The 17,928-nt window shown below is 35.0% G+C and overlaps 4 protein-coding genes across 5 annotated transcripts; 2 read left to right on the plus strand and 2 right to left on the minus strand.

The window, feature by feature from the left end:
- LOC136412641 (phenoloxidase-activating factor 3-like) lies at positions 1 to 7,738 on the plus strand. Of its 2 annotated transcripts, none has more exons than XM_066395779.1 (10): positions 1 to 297; positions 2,588 to 2,810; positions 2,950 to 3,106; positions 3,158 to 3,338; positions 5,338 to 5,448; positions 6,351 to 6,544; positions 6,613 to 6,780; positions 7,030 to 7,239; positions 7,296 to 7,457; positions 7,521 to 7,738. In XM_066395779.1, the coding sequence occupies exons 2-10, from the start codon at positions 2,601 to 2,603 to the stop codon at positions 7,733 to 7,735; spliced, it is 1,608 nt and encodes a 535-aa protein (XP_066251876.1). In that variant the 5' UTR covers positions 1 to 297; positions 2,588 to 2,600; the 3' UTR covers positions 7,736 to 7,738. The 2 variants fall into 2 exon arrangements, with proteins under 2 accessions (XP_066251876.1, XP_066251877.1); XM_066395780.1 differs by having other exon boundaries at positions 6,453 to 6,544.
- An 895-nt stretch (positions 7,739 to 8,633) lies between these two features.
- On the minus strand, positions 8,634 to 9,215 carry mRpL34 (mitochondrial ribosomal protein L34). Its single transcript, XM_066395635.1, has 2 exons — positions 9,080 to 9,215; positions 8,634 to 8,970 (listed from the first exon to the last, which is right to left on the minus strand). Exons 1-2 carry the CDS (start codon positions 9,124 to 9,126, stop codon positions 8,703 to 8,705), a joined length of 315 nt encoding a protein of 104 aa, XP_066251732.1. The 5' UTR covers positions 9,127 to 9,215; the 3' UTR covers positions 8,634 to 8,702.
- A 196-nt stretch (positions 9,216 to 9,411) lies between these two features.
- Positions 9,412 to 15,260, plus strand: Mybbp1A (MYB binding protein 1a). The gene is made up of 4 exons (XM_066395898.1): positions 9,412 to 9,611; positions 9,668 to 10,255; positions 11,998 to 12,709; positions 12,982 to 15,260. The coding sequence occupies exons 1-4, from the start codon at positions 9,426 to 9,428 to the stop codon at positions 15,258 to 15,260; spliced, it is 3,765 nt and encodes a 1,254-aa protein (XP_066251995.1). The 5' UTR covers positions 9,412 to 9,425.
- Positions 15,261 to 15,417: 157 nt separating this feature from the next.
- On the minus strand, positions 15,418 to 17,746 carry LOC136412730 (transcription initiation factor TFIID subunit 7-like). Its single transcript, XM_066395899.1, has 5 exons — positions 17,687 to 17,746; positions 16,746 to 16,949; positions 15,668 to 15,871; positions 15,544 to 15,616; positions 15,418 to 15,488 (listed from the first exon to the last, which is right to left on the minus strand). Exons 1-5 carry the CDS (start codon positions 17,732 to 17,734, stop codon positions 15,418 to 15,420), a joined length of 600 nt encoding a protein of 199 aa, XP_066251996.1. The 5' UTR covers positions 17,735 to 17,746.
- Between the last annotated feature and the right edge of the window lie 182 nt (positions 17,747 to 17,928).

The following is a 17,928-nucleotide window of genomic DNA, read 5'->3' on the forward strand; positions in this document are numbered from 1 at the left end:
AAATCTCATGCTACAACAAGAACCTGAAATGGTCAAATTATCATTTACCACAAATATGTCTGCAAAAAATACAGCAGATGGCGGGAGTTTTAAAAGCAATTAACAAAGATAAGCACGAGCACAAATGCGGTATTTCCTTAGTTTAGTTTCGATTCGTAAACTGGTTTCACAGAGTGGTCCTTCACTTGTTTTGGTTATTCTTCCCATAAAGGTCTTCAGGGATCTCGTGTAGGTACATCCAGCAACAATATGAAATTTAGTGATCGTCTATGACCATCAATTGATTTATCGAGCAAGGTAAGTGCCGCCTATCTGCTTAAACCACATTTTAAGTCAAATTACAACCACATTACAGATTAACATTACTTTTTGCACTTGCAGTTGATTCGACTACAAAGTAAAATTCTCAGTGTGGTTAATGACTAGTTAAGAGTATTTGCCGTACATTATACATTAACAAACAAATAATTCCTATTTATAAATCATGGATCTAATCACTGAAACATAATAATTTTGATTAATGTGATTTGCTGTGTACCCATTGATTTTCAGTCATGTTCTTCTCAAGACGTACAACAAACAGTACCTAGGTACCCAGCGGTGCCGTCTTACTTTACCTGGAATTTTCAGAAACTCACTCACTACCTGGCTTTAAAAATGCTGCAAAACATCGCCTTAGATGGGCCTATCAAAATCTGAAACATTTTTCAAATACGCATATTATAATAATGCTTTCTCTCGTATTCCTTGAAATGTAAGAGTAGCGTTAAGTGGGGATCACAATAACGATTAACAGTGGGTCAAGGATCGTGCTCATCGCATCATAATAATTAAATAACAAATCGCTCAATAGTGCTAGGACTTTAATTTATAACACATTTTTAAGTACAGAGTGATTCATAAGATTTTACCGGATGAATATCTCAGTTACTATTCATGCTACGAAAAAGTTTATGCTAGCTAACTTGCATGTTGTTTCTTGAATGGTCAGAAATGCTGTCAAAATAAATAAATGAGCATCGCAAATAAGTCAAAATGGCAGCAACTTTGCTGTCTTTCACTAGAACACCCTGTATAATGCGAATCTACTATAAGGGTCTTTTCGTGTCAATTTGAGGTATACCTCCATATAGGGACAGCTTTTTAGTATTATTTTTAATGGGTTTTTGCGGAATTGACCCATTTCACAAGAATAATAAAGGTAATTAATTAAATCATAAGATCTCAATAAGTACTTTCCAGCATAGAGTAATTCTCTGTAATTGTGCGAATTAAGAAAAATGATTATCAGCAAATTGAAATTTTAAAATTGACTTACTGTAACTCTCAAATAAAACATCACCGTTGATTTTATGATTCGATACGCGTCATTTTTTGCTTTTTTATAGAACACCCGGTATAATCCTAGACTATTATTTTACGGGTCTTTTCACGTCGATTTGAGATAGATCTCCATATACAAAAATATAAAAAACACTAAAAATAATATAATTGAACTTTATGCACTTGAAATCGGCGTGAATCTATCAAAATAGTTATATATAGAATGTGTCGTTTAGGAAAACTCAATATGTTCAAATACCACAATCTTTAGAAACATCCCGTATAACTCTCCCCCTGTACGTAATATTCATATCCTTAAAATGTAGCCCTAATCTCCAAAAACCATTAGAGATAATGCCATAAATCTTTATACAGGGCACATATTTAACTTGGAATAAATTCTTGATAACTACATTTACTCGCTTTTTAAAAAATTGCTGAAATACGTTAACGTTTTCTTGTACATTTTATAAGCAGGTCCAAGAATTTACAGGGTGAGCAAGGCAAAAGTGAGGATAGACGACGTGCCATTTTTTAAATAAAACGAAACTTTAAAGTTTAATTCAAAACTGCCTGGAGACGCTCAACAAACATGTTTCCAATATATTATGAAATTGTGCCTATTTACGGAATTAGTTAGGAAATGCAGTTTTATGTAACTAGTGGAATTTTGCGGCACGAGCGAAACGAGGCGCCGCAATATGACATAAGTTTCGTAAAATAGCATTTCCTAGTCAGTTTCCCATAAGTTTTCTCTAAATATGTCGGGATGATAAGGAAATCAGAAAGAAAAGTCATACAATTGAATATATCCCACCTGTGCCATGTACATTTCTCTAGAACTAGAACAATCACCATCGTCACTGATCCCATTTGTTAACAGAGACATGAAATGAAATTGGATAATCGCTGTCATTAAGTAACTGGTCGCGAAATGAAATCCGTTCAATCGCCTGCTGGGATTGCGAAGACACACAACAACCAAAAGTACCATTTCAGCAAAATCCAGTTTTGTCGAATATTTTCGAAACTGACCGGAATCTTTTAAACTCTCAAACGCGCTTTTGTTCGACATAAAAATTAGAAAATTTGCCACATTTTAACCGATTTCGTATTTCTTAGAGTTTCCAAGATACCAATGGCGCAATACTTATTATAGTTAAACATGCTCGAATGTACCATTTTGAACATACTGACTCTCTTCTCCACATACATCAACCAACCCCTTACATCCATTATTGTTGTCTAAATGTTTTTTGTCTAGATTGATCTAAAAAATGCTAATCTTCACCTTATCAGTGTATTCACTGATGAATACAGTATTTGGTCAGTTGTTGGAATCTCCTTGTCCCTCAGTTCTTCACTACGAAGGAGTAAATCCCCAAGAACCGGACAAAATTTATGGTACCCTAACACTTAGTACCGACGCAAACTTAGAAGGTGTGTGGGTGAAGATGTTTTTTAATAGAAGAGCTTATGCGTTTGGGGTAAGATTAAATCATATTTTAGCATACATGACGTATTTGCGAGTCCCTCCTAAGAATTTGTTCCGTGGTTGAATCGAGGGATTCGCTTATTTTCATATTATACCAAACACGTTCGAAATTGACCTTTCTATCGTTTAAGAATTCATTTTCTGAAGCCATATCCAGAGACAATTCGGAATTCCACATCAGAAATCCCACCTATCAATTCTCCGCAGGTGCTCCCATCTTGATACGGTTTTTCGTGCAGTACGATGTCACAGATGCGGCCCCCAATATCGTCAAAATCCTTCTGAATGGTACGAGTTAAAACCCGCTGGAAGATCTGACCATTTTAAGATGACTTACAGGTAAAGTTGTATGTCCCAACAACAGATCAATGGATACAGGTTCTTGGCATATCGCCGATGACCGGCCTCACCGCCCTCAGGGACACCGCGGCCGCCCCAGGTGGCCCCCTCATGAGAACGGTTTCAGATCAGACCTTCCGTTTAACCCCGATAGGGAGCCGTGGAGGGACAATGATAATTTGTAAGTGGTATTATTTGTTCAAACACCGATAGCTGTTACAAGCTCAAAGAGCTCAAAGAGCTTGTAACAGCATATTGTCACACAAAGCTTCACCATAGAATTTGTGATTAGAAATTAGCATTTTACCGTACAGATCTGTCTAATGGCCATTCTACAACTAGTGTTAAAAATCTCGTGAGGCTTAATTGACACTAATTAACATTGGCCCTTTCGACAGACTTAACAGTTGTGCAATTGTTGAGACTTCTGCTGAATGGCGCGCCATATTTCAAATACATCTAAATGGAAGCTGCAGTCATTTTTGCTTCGATTTTTAAGCGGTTGCAAAACTGCTGTAGAACTGTTACCTCAGCAGAAAGGGCCAATAATAGATGTTCATGTAGCTAGTTAAAGTGCGTGCAGATGTGCAACAAATAATCGTATCGTAAAGGCAAATATGCCATGGAAAGTGTTCAAGCTGAAGAAATGGATTGATTCAGTGTGTCTGACCATTATCACGCCCCACAAGCTACCCTGAGTCGAAGGGCAGAAATGTAATGACCAAAGGTGTAAGAAAGTGATATCTTTAAGGCGCCAGATTTATTTCCAGGGCTGAGCTGGAACGACAAAATTACAAAAGCTACGACCTTTAATAGACGGCAAATGGGTGCCTTCTTTAGAAAATTAAGTGGTACTTCAGAAAATGAATTTAAATCCCATCCGAATATGAAATGTGGATGAGAATGGCGTTCTCTCCAGAACCACCCGAGGATTCAAAAATTTTTCAGATTAAGGCAAAAAAACAAGGCATGGAACAGCGACTTCGAATTTTCTTTTTCCAGGGAAGAAAACTAAGTATGAGTTGACAGAGGATAGCCCTAACGATGCTGTGAATCTCTTGCAAGAAAGTCGGTAGACTTCAGCAGATATTTTTGTCGAATGGCCTAAACATTTTGTAAAACACGCAAAACCTTCATAGATGATCCTGCAGTTTTGCTCATTGAAGGATATCCCAGCCACAGATCCCTGGACGCTCAAATATCCTCCAAACAAAATGGAATTATTTCATTTTGCTTCTCCCCATGAACTAAACATGAATTTCAACCTTTAAATATTTCATTTTTTGGTTCTTTCTCCACCTCTTCTGTATAATCAAAATCGGAGCATGTAGCTACATACAGGACATGTTTCAACTCAGTATAAAATTACAAAAACATTCAGAGCTGCACATACGTATGCAGGAGACTATCCTTTTATCACTGAAATTTCCCCTGATTCACCCAAATAAGGTGACTGATCAAGCAGTAACCAACATTAATGAGGGCAAACAAGAAGGAAGGAAGGAGGAAATGCAAGCTCAGAGCCTACTGCTTCTACTTTTAAACAAGACCTGAAGGTCTTACTTTTACCAAAAGAAACTTGCTCAGAAGGAGCAAACGCGAAACAGAAAATCTGGTTCTTTGACAGAAAATTTGGAGTTCTAAATTGAAGTTCAAAAATTGTTTCTCTAACAGGTAAGGTCTCAAAGCAAGCGAAGAAAGAACTTGAGAAGACCTTACGTAAAGAAACAGATGTATAAAAGATTCTCTGTGATAGCACTAGTGGCTCATTGAGTATCAATCTCTATTCTTTGGACGAAGACGACCATGCCTGACTATATTGCAACGAGCTGTTTTTTAGAGCTAAAAGGAGAGAAAAATGAGTCTAGTGTCAAATCGCAAATGAGTGGAGGAAATTCTATGGTCTTTCCTGCTGTAATATGTAAAAATTTTAAATGTTGTATTGAAAACAGTGAAGTGAAGAGAGAAATTGCATTTTTCCAAATATGAATTGCACACAAATTCGCGTTAGAATTTTTCCAGCCTGCATGTCACCCTATATTTAATGGAATATTTTACTAGGAAAACAAGTTATGCCATTAAAGTGATAGGCATAGCAATACTAAATTTCTGCAGTACATTTGCCACAATTGCCAAGACAAAACCTTTTTTTCTCTTCAATTTTACAATTTTTATTTCAGTAACAACAGATATAACAATAGGGAAAATTTTGGCAATAGACGGCCCCAACCGACGCAGATATTCAACAATAACAATCGACCCCCACCAAACGAAGAATTCGACAGAAGAGGGTAATTATCCAAAATTATTTCCAATATCTTTCTTTTACCTATCCGGAAAGCTTCTTATTTAATCTTAGGAAAAAGATTAAGACCTATTGCAACTTTCGTGATAGATCGTCGTAAAGTCGTAATAGGTCTTGATCTCACACTAAGAAATCTCTTATCAACTTATACAGGATGTCCGAAAATCGCATGGAGATATTTTGGTAGTCGATTAATTAGGTAAAATGAATACCATTTTTGAATTACGGTTCTCGGACAAGCTAAGATCACAGCATGGGGGATTCATATGTTCGATCAAGGGGTAATCACTCGCAATTCGAGTTGCATTTTTGACTTGCCAAAAATTGAAGTAGTTTGAATTAAAATCTTACGCACTCCTCGCCAGTTACGGATTTCTGCATTTAGCAGAAATAGAAAGTCAGAAAATGGGCGAAAATTTGCAATTTTAGAAGAGTAACTTAACCATTTTTAATTTTTTTAGAAAAATTTATGGCTTTCAAAATATCTAGAATAAAGCGAACTTTGTTGTTTTTTTTTAGATCGATCTAATCGAGTTAATATCAGTTTTACAGAAACAGAGCAAAAACTTTTTTAAAGCTTTTTCGGGGGGGGGGGGGGGGGTAAATTGGTCTCCTAAAACTGCAATTCTCCTCATTTAAGCGACTTCGTAAATCTGCTAGTTTCTGAGATCCCCTCTACCTCTACCTCTACCTATCCCCTAACCTGAACTAATCAACAAAGAAAATTCACTCTCTATTTTTTCAACAGCTACGTATTTTAAAAACAATTTTTTTTTCATTTTTACATCAGAATAAATATAGGTGCTTACCTCTAAACTGGCACTTTTCGCTCGATCATCGATTAAGTAAATGTATCGGGCAAATCTATGAAAAATACAAACGTTTCAGAACCATAAAAGATATAGTAACTCTGTCTGCATCACCTGAGGATGATGACGAATTTTTCCAAGGTGATTTTGCGAATGTTCAAAATAAACGGACTACTTCTAGGATAGTGACAACGCCCCCGCATACCATTCAGTGTGGAACCGTTGCTCAGAGGGCAACCCCATTGATTACTAACGCACAGGAGACCAGCCCAGGTTTGGTTCAGCCGTATTTTTACGGAGGAATTTTGAAATTTTTATTATTTTTGTTAATTCTTCACTAGGACAATGGCCTTGGCATGCCGCCCTGTACATAAACAACGAGGCTGAACTCAAATATAGCTGCGGAAGCACCTTAATATCAGAACAACACGTCGTTACTGCAGCGCATTGTGTCACCAAACCTAGAACTAACAGAATTGTTTCGAAAAACAAATTGGTCCTTTATTTCGGTAATTATACCGGGTAGTCGTTGAAAGAAAATTTGGCATTAAACGGTAAATTGTAAACGTAGGGCATTGATTAAGACATTTTCTATTTACCATCAAATATGTGACTAACAACACAACTAAAAGATGATTTGATCCACGACATGCCTCTGATGTTTTAGTGCCTACTTGAGGTTTTTTTATCGATCACCCTTTACTTATTCTCAGCACCAAATGAACTTTTATAGTTCCTCAAAACGTAACTTTTTTAAGGCAAATACAACTTAGTGCGATTCGGGAGCGAAGTGCAAGATCGACAAATCGACTCTATAACTGTTCATCCAGATTACAATGCCACAATTTTATTTAATGACTTAGCAGTATTGAAAATCGATTCCCCGGTGGAAATTAATAATTTTGTCAGGCCCTGCTGTTTATGGCAAGACCAAGACAGTAATCTTGAAAACCTTGTCGGAAGAAAAGGTAATTTCTTTCTGCTCAGTGCGAATTGAAATAATCTAAAAAGTTAAATAATTCAGGTACTGTGGTTGGTTGGGGCTATAATGAACAAGGTCAACTGTCACAGAATCTTATGAAAGCCGAAATGCCGATAATCTCCACTTCTAATTGTCTTTTTTCCAATAGGGACTTCTTTTCTATTTTTCTGTCAGACAAGAACTTTTGCGCTGGCTTCAAAAATGGTAAAACTATTATTAAAAATGTATTAGCTGAAATAACTTCCCCAATTTTACGTTTATGTTCAGGTACATCTGTATGTAATGGAGACTCGGGAGGAGGTATGGTAGTACCAGTACGGGGTACCAGAGGGGAAAACTCCATTTGGCAACTGCGTGGTGTGGTTTCAATAGGAGTCGCCAGGCAAACTCAAGCTATCTGTGATACAAAACAATACTCAATATTTACTGATGTAGCAAAATATGTGCCATGGATCAAACAAACTATAGGAATTAGTAATTAATAACTATAACTTATTACATTAACCTCATAGACAAAAAATTATCGCACCACTAAAATATCTCGAAACTTTCGCTAAATCTGTTGTTCGATATGAGTGACCTTAGTACTAATTTTGATTCACCACTCCTTAATAGATTTATTGAAGTGAATCAAAAGAAAAAGTGGTAGGAAAAGACGTAAAAGATTTTAGACTCTACAATGATCCACAGAAGCCTCCAGAATTTAGGCAAAAAACATTGTAGATTTGGATGTTACACTGTATGCAATGAGAATAGACCTACAGTTAAATACAAAAATCACTAAAATTGAAGAATTCCTTTAGACATTATCTTATGCATCAAAATTGTGGCATATTGTTGAGGTATAATAATTTTATTCAGGAGTTACTAATTAGTACTTTTGTAATACCTACTAACACTAAAATGTCCTTCTTTTTTGACAATAGCAATGTATAATATGTAGATTTTAATAAAAACTATGAAGATAAATAGATCATGATATGCAGTAGTAAGTAATTTGACCAATAAAATGTAGCTAAAGTTGCCAAAGCTAATGAAAAATGATGAGGTTTAATATGAGAAAAACAATCTACATTACAATTTGAAAAAAATAAAATCTCTTTCTAAACTGAATCAAGAATTTCTCATGTGAGTAAAGTAATGTAAGAGAGTCAACCAATAAAAATAGCTGAAATGTCCTAGCTGTAACATAAATAAAGGATGCTTAGACTGCTTTTATTTCCCCATTCTTCTCATATGTCATAGTGCTACTTACATACCCCAAACTTTAAATATGTTTTAGTTTTCTGCCCAGTTGAGTGCTGATAATAGGTACTTCACTAGGAGGTATGTATTATTCAGGATTTTATTAATGAAAAGCAGTACCATTCTAAAACTTTTTCTTCCCAAAAAAAAAACATTTAGATATACCTAAACTCCAATTTACAACTACACACTACCAAGATATATTTAATGTGAATATACCCATCTACCTTTGAGTATCCTATTCATAAGCACCCTGCGGCCACTAGGTGTACTCAAACGAGCCTTGAAACCATGTCTTTTAACTCTCTTTCTTTCTGAAGGTCTTGGGAAGTGGAATCGAACATTAGACCTCGAAATAATACTAAAGAGGCTTGTAATTCGTAGGGCACTAGATATGTGAGTAGATTCTTGCACTGCCGATGCAACTGAATGGAAATTCGATGAAATATGCCCCAATTCTGTTGGGAGTTTACTAAAATTGATGATATGAAGTAAATATCAATGCAACTTTTTTGAGTTTTGCTAATGCAGCGACAGATAAAGACTACTAAGTATTATTGTTTGTTTGAATAAGTAATTACCTTGATGGATTGAGAAACGCAGAAAAGAATCGGCCAATCATAGACATTTTTTATTATTAAATTTTAAAAAATGCGATATATGCAAATTTCGCTTAACCTAACCCCTAACCACATAAGCGTTTTCCTTCCCCAAGTTGCTTTGGTAATATCGAAAAAATGAACCAGGGATTCGAACTTACCGCTCGAACGAGTAAAAAGAGTAAAATGGGCGTTCCTCAAATGCAACTTAGAGAAATTCTGTCAACAATGTCAAAAAAATGACACCCATAGTTGAACATATTAAACAGTTGAATGACTTATTTGTGTATGCTTCGGTTGTATCTCCAGTTTTTACCGCTAGAACCGCATGGCAAGTGAAGTCGTAATGGAAGGCACAAATGATCCGAATTTAAACTTAGAAAACCCTAAAAGAAAACTAGGAAAAACCGTTCTGGACAACTTCTCTAAATTAGTGAATCCACACGATCGTGTAAGAGCCAAGAGTGCAGAAAATCTTCTTAAGTATCTCTGGGAAAACAGGGAAACAGATGAAGTAAGGTTAGGATATTGTTAAAAACCTGAAATATTTGAATGTTCTATCAATTATAGGGCATAAACGAGCTGAAATATGCATTAAAACGATTAGTGCGAGGCTTAGGAAGCCAATCATTTTCAGCCAGAGCTGGTTATTACATTACCTTAGTGGCTGTACTAAAATTTCTGCCAAATGTTGCAGTCACAGAAATTTTGGAGCTCATGAAAGTAGACCTCCAGAAATCCAGGAAGAACAGTGATGCGGAGAACGCAGATATTTGTGTAGGACAGATTTTAGCATGTGGTGCCATTATTAATTCAAATAAGTGGCCTAAAACTTGTTTAGAAAGCCAAAGAGAGTTGTTAGAGTTCCTTCTAAAAGCGGGTAAAGAAAGGACATATATCAGACTGTTTGGGTACAGCTTTCTTATTCAGCTTCTAAAGTTGTCTCCAGAAGTTAATGAGGATCAAACATTAGCTGTACTGATTAATGAAGAAGTGTCAAAACCATGGACCGAACAGACAATGGATACCCTATATTTGCTTTTGAATTTAAGGCTGATTTATCCTAAAGTTTACACAAGAAAGTTTGTCAAGGCATTTCTGGACACACCTGACATTGTGTGTGAAGAAAGTTTAGACAAATTATGTAATATTCTTATGGTAGGTAATGTTGGTTTAATTCTAACATATTTAGTACATTTTTCTTTTTAAGAAAAGCGCTAAAACTCTTAATATCGAAAGTTTGAAAACAATTGAGAAATTGAACTATGAAGAGGGTCATTAATGATCCATTTTATATATAGTAAATAAATATTTAGATGTGATAAGCAAATAAATGCATTTTTAGGTTTTTTTACATGATTTTTAGCTAAATTGATTTATTAGCATAAATTTACTTATCTTAAAGTAAAACCTTACAAGTTTCATAGTTTTAATTGTAGTAGAATAGAGGCCAACATGGGATTGAAATTTTAATTTCTGAAATCCTAAATTGCGTGTTAAAAAAACACTGTAATAAATACTAATCAACAATTCCAAGACATAAAAAAAAAATTAATTCTTTTCTCAAGCAAATCAGGGCAAAAAGATTTAAAGGTGTATGCATCAGGGTTTAGTAGCTACTGCAAGTTCTTAAAACAAATTGAGAGACTAGTAATAGCTTAGTTTCATAGTAAAATAATTACATTATTCAAACTCTTATGGTCATGCTTTACAGGTGAACCTTTAATACATACATACAGGGTGATTCTAGGTAAGTGGGACAAGCAAATATCTTGAAATCAGGAAGATCTACAAAAAAAATGTTCAAACAAAGTCTTCTTTATTTTCAGGGCCTCAACTTTTTGTAATGTCAATTTTTTTTTCAAGGTCGCCTTCACCTGTCTTGGGGTCAACTTCATTTTTTCAAATGTAACGCCCAATTTTTTTTTTAAGATTCGAATTCTTTGTTGGCCGTAAAAATATTTTTACTTGAAACATTTTTTGTTAAACGTAATGAAATTCATAATAATACCAAACTCTTATCCCGCGAACGCTACAAGTACAATTTTATAAAATGTTTGTTAAAACAGTTAAATTCCATTGAAAATAGTTTACTATGATTTTTCATTGATTGTGTTAAGACTTGTGTACTCCATAAATCCATCAATGAATCTTATGATTGATTTTTTTATGAATAGGCATAGATTTCGTCTGGTAATCCATACCCTTTAAGTAAGTATACGTAGTTAGCGCCAGTAATTTTTAAAATTAATTTTTATTTATGTTCTGGTATAGTTTAGACTGAGATATGCACCTTTATTTTTTTGTTATTTTTATGTTTATGTTTAGTTTTAAGATAAAAAGTCAAGCAGATTTTTTTAGGCGGATAGTTCGATTTAATAGTCAAAGACCAACGAAAGTAATTTTATTCGTTTTGTGAATCATTGAAATAGATTTATGGAGTACACAAGTCTTAATACAATCAATGAAGAACCATAGTAACCTATTTTCAACGGAATTTAACTGTTTTAACAAAAATTTTATAAAATTGTACTTGTAGCGTTCGCGGGATAAGAGTTTGGTATTATTACGAATTTCATTACTTTTAGCAAAAAATGTTTCAAGTAAAAACATTTTTACTGCCAACAAAGAATTCGAATCTCAAAAAAAAATTGGGTGTTACATTAGAAAAAATGAAGTTGACCCCAAAAGACAGGTGAAGGTGACCTTGAAAAAAAAATTGACATTACAAAAAGTTGACACCCCGAAAATAAAGAAGACTTTGTTTGAACATTTTGTTTTGTATATCTTCCCGATTTCAAGATATTTGCTTGTCCACTTATCTAGAATCACCCTGTACATATATCTAAAAAATATGTATATTATGTACTGAGTAATGCATTATTGAAATTTTATTTCAGGCTATTCCAAAGGCAACAGCTCTTAAACACCCAATCTATGATTTGCTTGTGACAGTAATGCCTTCAAGTCTCCTAGTCAATTACTTCAATGAATTGGACAAACACCTAAAAACTCCAAATCGAAACCGCTTATTAGCATTCATCAATATTTTAACAAATACATTTGCATATTTTTCCAAAACTAACCAGCACCATGAACAAATACCTTCACTGATTACCAGGAACTTCATAATCCAATTGCTGAGTTATTTCCGAACGTTCAAAGGAAAGCAGAAAGATAAAGAATATCAGCAGATGGTGCAAAAATTATTTACAACCCTTTTGGAGCTTTTCAAAAATGGTTCAGCTGATTATATGGCGAAAATTGGAGTTATAAAAAAGCTTATATTTGATCCTGGAACATTTGTTTTTGAAAAGGTTACAAAAAGTAAAATCATCCAACAAATAACCTTAACCATGGATACTGAAGGAGTGAAAAATTTGGGATCAATCTATCAGGGAGTTATAGAAGGAACAGAAGCAATTAATTCAGAAAACAACACTGAAGCCTGGTTGAACAATGACAGACTTTATAGCTCACATCTGTTAATAAAATTACTGAGTTTGCCTACAATGAAGGAAGAGAACCAATGGAAAATTGAAGTATTGAAATTTTTATTAAATGTTTCATTAATCAGAGATGAGAGAAGCAATGTGGGGAGAGAATTAGCTGGTAAGTTATTATTGTCGTGTGGTTAGTGCCAAGAAGCCTAAAAATACATACCTGCTCAATTCACGAACAAGTGGCGCACCAGCTTTTTTTGTGTAGTTCAGGTTAATTTAGGGAAGCTATTAACTTTTAAACCAAATTTGATTTTTATATGCATGGGCCATTTTCTTTGGAACTGAGTGTATAATAAGTGTTATTCAGGTTTTATATCATGAAGTTGATTGAATTATACATTCATTTTTTATCATAAACCTATATCACAGCATTTTTTTCAGAATCATTACGCACGGCCTTCTTCGGAGCTCTAGACCTAAAATTGTCAAAGCTGGAGGAACTCCAATCCATTCTTCTCCATTTAGTACAATTCCTGGACTCAATCTTAAGTTTTGAAAAAATAAACGTAATTTTAAGAACTCCAATGACCGAGGAGGCATATGAGCTATGGCAGAAAACTTTACAAACTGTAAAAAAGATTGAAAAGAAGCACTCAAAAAGTAGCATATCATCAGTGTTTTTAACTCTTTTTTTGCACATGAGCCTTCAGTTGTTCAACGATGCGAAGCTAGCTACGGAATCTCTAAATGAACTTCTGACCTGCTATGAACATGTGATAAAAGGCAAAAAGGCGAAACGCATTCTCAATGATACATCAGAAGAAAATTCTTTGATTGAATCGGAAAATGACCCTTATTGGCTGGAAGTTGTGGTAGACCTTTTCCTGAATTTATTGTCTCATAATTCTCACCTTTTGCGAAGCATTATGAACAGTGTTTTCCCTCATTTATGTCAGTACATGAACTCGACAACACTTCACCAGATCGTTAGTGTCCTTGATCCACAAAATGATGAGAACCCTCTTTCTAGAGAGGCAGACAGTGAATCGGAATCAGAGGGTGAAGAGGCCGAATCACAGGATGAAGAAGACGTGTCAAAGGATGAAGATTCTGATAGCGATGAAGATATAGGAGATGATGATGCAAATGAGCAAACGGCTAACGATAAATTACGGATGGCCTTGCACAAAGTTCTGTCAAATGGTGGGGCGGAATCTGATGGCGAAAGCATAGATTTGGACCAGATTAGCGACAATGAAGGAGAAAAGCTGGACCAAGCACTGGCTGACGCATTCAAACAGTTCAAACCTAATCATGGAAAAAGAAGGAAACAGACTAAAGATCAAGAAACTCTAACCCACTTTAGAGTGCGAGTACTCGATTTAATTGAAATCTACATCGACTCAACCCCTTCCATGAAATTGTCTCTCGAGATTATGCTGCCACTTTTACAGGCTGTAGAGTTTAGTATTCGAGACGAACATCAGAAACCTCTTCATGACCGATTGAAGCACGTTTTGAAAAAGCTATTAGGACTGAAAAAGTTCTCGGACATTGATGGTGTTGACGGTGATATTTTGTTAAAAATATTGAAAAGCATTTTAGATAAAGGCGGCAGAAATACTTTACTAGTGCAAGAAATGGGGGAACAAATATCAGATTGCTGTATTTTTATTGTGAAGTGTTCAGACATATTACTAGGTTCTGAGAACTTTAGCTCAAAGATTAAGAAGCAAGTCAAATCAAGCATTCTGGAGGTACTTAGTGGGGAGTTATACCAATTTTGCGCTAAACGAGAAAGTTTAACACCATACGTTTTGTTTAAAAGCTTATTTCAATTGTCCTGGACAGGTAATATTACGTTGGCAGTGATTATGTTAGAACTCATTTTCAGCCCGGAAATGAGACAATTTAAAAAGAACCAGATATCGGAACTATTGAAAATAATCTACTCGAATCAGAGATTTTTCAATCAGATTAAAGATAAAGACGAGTCTAATCTACTGGAAGCCCACAAGGAGTTCTCAATGAAATCCATTCAATTCTTTAAAGATTTGTGCAATGAACCTGACCGAAAGGACATAAAAGAGCGATTTATATGCAACTTTTTCGATTTACTGACAGCCATAAAGCATTGTCCCATTGACCACACCGGCATCTCGTGGACGGAGATTGCCGAAATGATCCGAGAATATCGAAGTTACAAAACCTTCTCCAAGGACTGTAAAGTTGCGTTTAACAAGCTATGCAGAACACTAGGAGTATCTAACATAGTTAAAATGAAGCAAAAAATTAACCAACTCACTAATTTAAATGGACAAAGCAATAATATTGAAGGGGATGATAGCCCGAATGAGTCAGCACCTAAAGAGAAGAAAAAACGAAAACGGAAAAACATGGAGTCTTTAAAGGAAAAGAAAGAAGCAAAGAAATTAAGACTAGAGAGTCTTAGTGAAGGCTTAGGAACAGTTGGTTTCGATGACGAGATCGAGACTGTGAATAGTGAAGATGATGATACTTCAGGGGGAGTTGTCAGAAAAGCAAATCAGTCGGTTAGAAAAAAAAATAAACGGCAGTTGAAAGTGGCAAATGGCTATAACGAATTAGGGCTAGAACAAAGCGGAACTGAATTAAATGGTTCAGTTGAAGAAAAAGCAAACAATGAAGAATCTTCTGAGCTTACTGGTAAGAAGAAGAAGAAGAAGAAGAAAATTCTTTGAATTGATGAATGTATAAAAAAGTTTAATAAATTTAAATGTTTTTATGAATTACTGCTGTCTTAACTAGGGTAGATTTGTTAGTGCTTTTCCATAAAGTTGCTAGGCACCAACATAGAATTTTTAATGCAACAATATGATACCCCCTTTCGAATTATACTTAATGCATATCTGGTATTTCAATTTCAAAATCTGAATCAGTTGTAGAAACACGTCTAAAAAGCATTTTTTCTGAAAAACGCAAAGCATGCAGCTAAATATAATTATATTTGTTTGTGTAGCCCACCAATTTGACAATTCTCGAAACGCGTCACTTCACATTGATTTGAATCATCAATTAATTCAAACTTCGTTGACATCTGTAATAAATACGTATTTTACAAGTAATTATTGCAAATGAAATAACGTACAGCTTCCAAATCTGTGTTCAATAAGTAGTACAATTCTTTGGTAGTAAGCTCAGTTGCCTCAGTCATTTCTGGATTGACGAGATTTTTCCTAAATCGTCTTTTCTTAACGTTCTTTAGTGGAGGAGCATACCCATGCAATAAATCTGTTTTAAAATTTTTTGTTGGCTCAGCTAAACATTCTAACATGTATGATACATCAGCAGTCTAGAAATTAATTTCTTATAATACGAACTAAAGTGGAGTTTTGGATTTTTATCCATTCAGGTGCGTGAAAACCGGTATTTCAAAATTTTACCATAATATGGTCTTATATAGGGCAATTTCTAATGATTGCGCAACGTTCTAATCACGCTTTCTACATCGAAAAAAACACTAGTTTTTTATATTATGTGTCCGTAAATGGAGTGCAAATATTTTGAGAAGCAAATCCTTAGGTATAGTAACTCTGGTGTCGGATCTTTTTTCCCAAACTTTTTTATTGTGCTAACATCTAAAAAACAAAATTTCGTTAAAACGTCTCGAACAGTTTCGCAAATACTAATATACTGATATTTCTAAAAAATGCAACAAACAGAAAAAGATACTATTTTTTTAAGCATTATTTGGTGGTAGAAAGAAATTCTAACTTAAGACGCATATTTTAGTAAAATTTCAAGGTGCCCGTTTTTTATTCATCCGATGAGCGTAGAATGTATCATAATGTGTGTTCCAGATTTTAAGCAGCAACTATTACTTCAAAACCTTGTAAATATAGAAAGGTTACATGTAAAAGTCACAAAATAGAAGCAGGGTATACATAATTTTGAACATATAGGGAGGCTCAAAAGAGTGTATTGGAGTTCAACTTTTTAATTTAAACTGGAGTCCTTTTATATTTAATGTTATAGAATTTAAAGACAAATTCAAAAATGAGAAAATATACAGGGGGTTCTATAAAAAAATCGAATGCTAATATATACTTTTTTTGGAGGCACCCCGTATGTGTCCTACCTCCAAGTTATAACGTTTGTATTCAAGCAGATTTTCTATCTCTGAGATTTTGAGATAATTGCTGCCACCTAAAATCTAGGATAGGTACCTTATATAAATTGGTTTTATCTCCAACTATGTTAGTTTTGTAAGACTCTATGATTGTAGGGAACTTTTTCAGATACGCATATAATTTTGATCTCCCGACAATCACCGTTCCAGCAGCTCTACTTACGTCGAGATCTATCTTTAATAATTTTTTGATTTTCTTGGGTTTGGTTCTAAGAGTTTCTCGAATCGTGGCCGCTTCACTCTGTTGGTAGTTTAAGTTGCAATGTACCATGGACTTGCTTGTTATGGCCTGGCAGACGACGATTGTGATTTTTGAACGAAAACTTTTATATTAAAGTAAAAGTTCACATGACCATAACATCTCATTGGGAACTGATGGCGTGCCAATTGCATTCTGATGAACCTCTTACCTTCAATTTCAGTTTAAATTACGTGGCAACCCGGATAGAATTGTAGCGGAACACACTACAGGCGAACAACGAAATAAGCTTCTTTTCTCATATGAAGAAATTGCTTTTATATTCTCCAAAAAGACATTTTCGTTAATGCGCACGAGTAAGCCCGTTAAACAGTATATTGAGTAAAATCGCAACCAAAAATCTGTCGTTATCTGTCAGACTATTTGCATTTTCATGCACACTAATCCTTTGAAAAGTGGCACACCCTCCGTACTGGATGATTAAGATTAATTTGAGGGTGAATTACATCAAGGGAATGTGAAGCCAAAACTTATTAAGCCGATATTTATTTGAGTGAAACTGCAGGCGCTGCAATTGGAAATTCAGAAGATTAAGTAAAAGAACTGCTTCCCAGCTACCAATTATAGAACAGCAATTTCTTTCGAACAAAAACCTTCCTTTGAGGCGGCCCACCCCCTAATTTGGCTAAGTGCGTCGATCCGCCCTTGTTACTTCCTATCTCGTGGTATAGGTAGCTTTCTGCCACTTGAGCGTCAATATAATAAAAACTTATACTCACCAAAGGAAGGCGTAGAATGAATTGTTCTTCTAATTCTGCATCTTCCATTTCGGACACGTTAGGTAGGGCCTATTAACCGTTTTTCCTAAGAGATTTTGCGGCAAAATCAAACTTTTGACGTTGAACCGGGACCGGTTTTGAATGTTTTTTATTATGTCAAAAAATGTCAAAAAATATTCTCGAGCTTGCGCATATTGGAAGTAAAAAGAAAACACTCAATATCGATATCGACTTTTTTGCAT

Source organism: Euwallacea similis, chromosome 12 (genome assembly GCF_039881205.1).
Source record: "Euwallacea similis isolate ESF13 chromosome 12, ESF131.1, whole genome shotgun sequence".
Taxonomy (NCBI): Eukaryota; Metazoa; Arthropoda; class Insecta; order Coleoptera; family Curculionidae; genus Euwallacea; species Euwallacea similis.